Source organism: Aplysia californica, unplaced genomic scaffold (genome assembly GCF_000002075.1).
Source record: "Aplysia californica isolate F4 #8 unplaced genomic scaffold, AplCal3.0 scaffold01182, whole genome shotgun sequence".
Classification (NCBI taxonomy): Eukaryota; Metazoa; Mollusca; class Gastropoda; order Aplysiida; family Aplysiidae; genus Aplysia; species Aplysia californica.
The window spans coordinates 67,523-71,283 of NW_004798452.1; the positions used below are offsets into that span (position 1 = coordinate 67,523).

A 3,761-nucleotide genomic window follows, 5' to 3' on the forward strand; every position below is an offset into this window, starting at 1 on the left:
GGGTTAGTTGTGCAATTGGTCAGGTAATCCCCTACAATGCTGACGCTTCCCTGTACTGAATCTATATAAAGATAATGAAATAGCAGGAACTGCGTTGATACCTTCTGGCATTCGGTGAATAGTATGTCTTTGTTCAGTTCAGTTCAGTGCTGTGCCATTCAGACTTCTGATGCTGGTCGTTTGACTTATCAAGGCTGAGTAATGAGTAGTGAATACAAGGACGGCGAAGAGGGTGAAACGGTGAAATATCGACTCAACATTACAAAGAAACTCACCGTCTGTTGAAACGACAAGTACCGTATGTAAAAGAAGAGACAGGAATGAGTGTTGATCTGTACGCCACACTATCTAAAGCTAATGTATAGTGTCATATATGCGTTCGTAGTGAATAAAGTGGAAGGAGTCATAAGAAAGTATACCACTTTTCTCTCTGTCTACCACGTTGCAGTTGTTGCTTTTCAGTGACTGAATGTGTTTATAAAAAGTTTTTACAAGTTTGCCACTACGTTTAAAATAGGCGGAACTTTTCCCCAGGCAATATTATCAAAATGCCACCCTCAAAATCTCTCGTCGAATGTATAACTGAGGAAGGGCAAGATATCTGAAGACTGGGAAAACGCAAAAATTTCGTCTAATCTATCTGGGGGCTACTGAAGGGTTTTCGTCGGTGTAATGCAATTGATTCTTATTTAACAAAAGAACTAAAGAACAGATAACCAAGAATTGCCTTTTGTCTGTAAGGAAGGTTCATGGTTCACGTGGGACAGGTTGCTGCGTACGTGCCTCAAAAACAAGCTGTTTGAGTCGGCGGTCATAAAACAGAAGAAAAAAATCGACCGGGATTAGGCTCGTCGGTTACAGAATACGACGCCGAGAAGGAATTTACGATCACTGGCACGGAAGAACAAAGAGATCGATAACATCTGTCATAAAACGTACTCACTCTCCACCTCCAGATCAGACTCCAGTCACGTGCTTCGTTCGTGTCCCTGGGATGGACAGACGGGGCGCGAGAAAGAGTTTAAAGGACGGGCAGGTTGTGATCTGGTCCTCACACTCACACCGTCACAGCATCGAGGAGTCGGACATCACTCGCAGTGCGCGCCGCGCAGGATCTCAGACAAGATACTCAAAGGGAAGTTGGCATCGTGGTGATATACAGTCTTCTTTTCAAAGCAAAACTTATCATGATAATAATAACATTACCTCTCACACTAAACCTTCAGATAGAAGTTCTCAAGTCGAGACTTCATACCTGAAGGCTTCTCCCAGTGTCGTTGATTCAGATCGCAAACTTTGCGCGAGGAAGGGACAAGACGTAGAGAAGATAACATCTCACGACCCGGGATTTCTGTTGCCTCAAACGCAGTCAGAGAGAGAGACACCAAGACGTAACTTTGGTCCTCAGAAGCAAGGAGAGTTGAAAGATGGAACTGTATCCTCCGGGAACCCACGTCTCAAGTTACTCAACAGCCGAAGTTTGCGATACCTCAGGGATCTGGATGGTCAAGCTAATGAGACAGGTCACTCAGCTGTTGGAGCCGGACATTGGATATCATCGTCACGGAATCGCACGGATAACACCAAGAGTGGTTTAGGCAAAATCAAAAGCCGCTTTGGAAAATCCCGAAGTCAGACAGACAGGTTAGGAAATAGTGCGGGCGTGTTCGGGAACCCTTTGGACCAATTCCGGAATCACAACCAAAAATTCGAAAACCGTGTGAACAAACTTGGACTAACCGTCATAGCACCGGTGGTGACGAAACGGAGAATCTCTGAGCTGGCCACGATACAGGAAGGCAAACTACACTCAGCGGCAGGGGGCGCTGCGGCTGATGGTGACCACGTGACCTATTATTATAGTAACACTGAGTCGTTATCTAGACGACAGTTTGGGAAAACCTCCTGGAGGTCACCAAAAGTTGTAGATCTGAGCCACATCTCGGGGATCGGGGGTGGACCCAGCAACGAGAGTAGATCCGGTGCGAGGCAATGGGAGGCATCAGACCGAACGTCCAGGCTGGGTTCAGACTTGGAGGAAGATCGAGAAACAATTGCTGTAAAGCGTGCAAGAAATGGGGGAATTTCTTATAAAGACAAAGCAATGTCTAAAAAACTGAGGAACCAGAAAAAATATTATACAGATGATTTGAATACACAAAGCCACAGTTCTGTTTCACGAAACAGAGAAATGAACAGGGAAAACATGGCGGAAACACCTTCGGAGGATGGCGGTCTTCTCATGAAGAGCACGGAAAGGCATCGTGGATCTTTGGGAGAAGAATCTGAAGTAAGCTCTGATCATAACATTATTAAAGGTGGTGATAAATTGGCTCTCACGCCTTTGCATTCTAGCGAGCGTTCAAACGCGAAGACGGAAGGAGAGAGTGGTGAGGTCGGCGGTATCGAGAAAGGGAAGCCCGCGGAGAGTAGCAGTAAGAGACAGAGACGTGTGGGCAGAGTGGACAGCGGGAGCTGGAGTGAGACGGAAAGTTTATCCGCTTCTGAACAATCGTTGAGGCTGTGGATGACCTCACACGCTGAGGAGGTCAAAAGACGCGCCCACACGACGAGACATGACAGCACTTCAGGCCTGCCGTTTGATTCTCAAGCCCATGTTATGGGTAGCCTTGTTGACGATGATGTACATAATTTCTCTCCGGACGATATAAGTAGGAGATCTTCTCAGAGCAAAGTTAGTGACGTCGGTGTGGTGTGTGGACATCAGGTGGCCAATAGTGTTTTACCGCGGCGTCGCCGGAGCCTCGTTCTCGAAGGTGAAGGTCAAGTTGTTTCAAAGAACTCGATTCTCGGAGTGCCGTCACATGACCCTTTTGTTGACAATATGGCGCACATTAGCAGACGCCAGAGTGTTGCTCAACTGGAATCAGCACAAGGCTGCAGCAGCAACAATAGCAATGCCAACAACAACAACAACAGCATCAGCAGCAGCAACAACAACAAAAACAACAACAACAACAACAACAGCAGCAGTGAAAGCCCCAGAAGACTGAGTTTGGGCGACATATCCAACAGACGTAAGTGGAGTGTCTCCTCCGAAGTGGACGTACAAATAAACCGTGTAGATTCGTCCTTCACCTTGAGGAAACCCAGCAGCTCCTCCCGATTTGTAGAACGCGGTACGCCCTGCGAGAGTCTGGGAGATTCCGTCGGTTCTCCGCCGCCCTGGGGTGTTCGCTCCGGTAACCATGTCAACGGCGTCGGTGACGACGTGGCAGAGATCTCCCGGCTCAGCCGGAAGTCAAGCTCGTCGATGCGAGTCCGTGATTGGTGCCTCGCCGGGACGGGCGGTCACGTGACAGAGACGTCACAGCGCTACGTCAGACACTCATCTTCTCTGCCTTCTATAATGAGGTGAGACTAGACTCTAAATAGATCTACTGTTCACAACGCCATCATTGCGGGATGTCGTTCCTGATTTAGCGTTCTAAACCTGTTCCTTTTCAATTTAATTATACATTTGAACTTGCTTTAATGACAACTTGTCTAAGACGATCACCTATAAAAAACGACCACCTCCTACATCCTCCCTTTACGTTTTTTTTTTTTACATTATAATGAAATTTTCCAAGACATCCACCTGTCTAAGACAACAACTCCTTCCCCTCGACAATATAGGCGGTCGTTTTGGATAGTTTCAAACGTAATAAAATAATAATAGATAGCATTTGTATAGCGCATATCCCCGCTCAACAGCAGGCTCTATGCGCTTTACACTATATTATTACCCCAGCAGACCA

The 3,761-nt window shown here is 46.8% G+C and overlaps 1 protein-coding gene across 1 annotated transcript in view; it reads left to right on the forward strand.

The window, feature by feature from the left end:
- Nucleotides 1-153: 153 nt before the first annotated feature.
- The window catches only part of LOC101856391, a 9,021-nt gene continuing 5,413 nt past the window's right edge, over nucleotides 154-3,761 (forward strand). Inside the window, exon 1 of the mRNA XM_005112106.3 lies at nucleotides 154-3,375. Coding sequence (XP_005112163.1) covers nucleotides 995-3,375 — 2,381 coding nt within the window. The 5' untranslated portion in view covers nucleotides 154-994. The remainder of the gene's footprint in view (nucleotides 3,376-3,761) is intronic.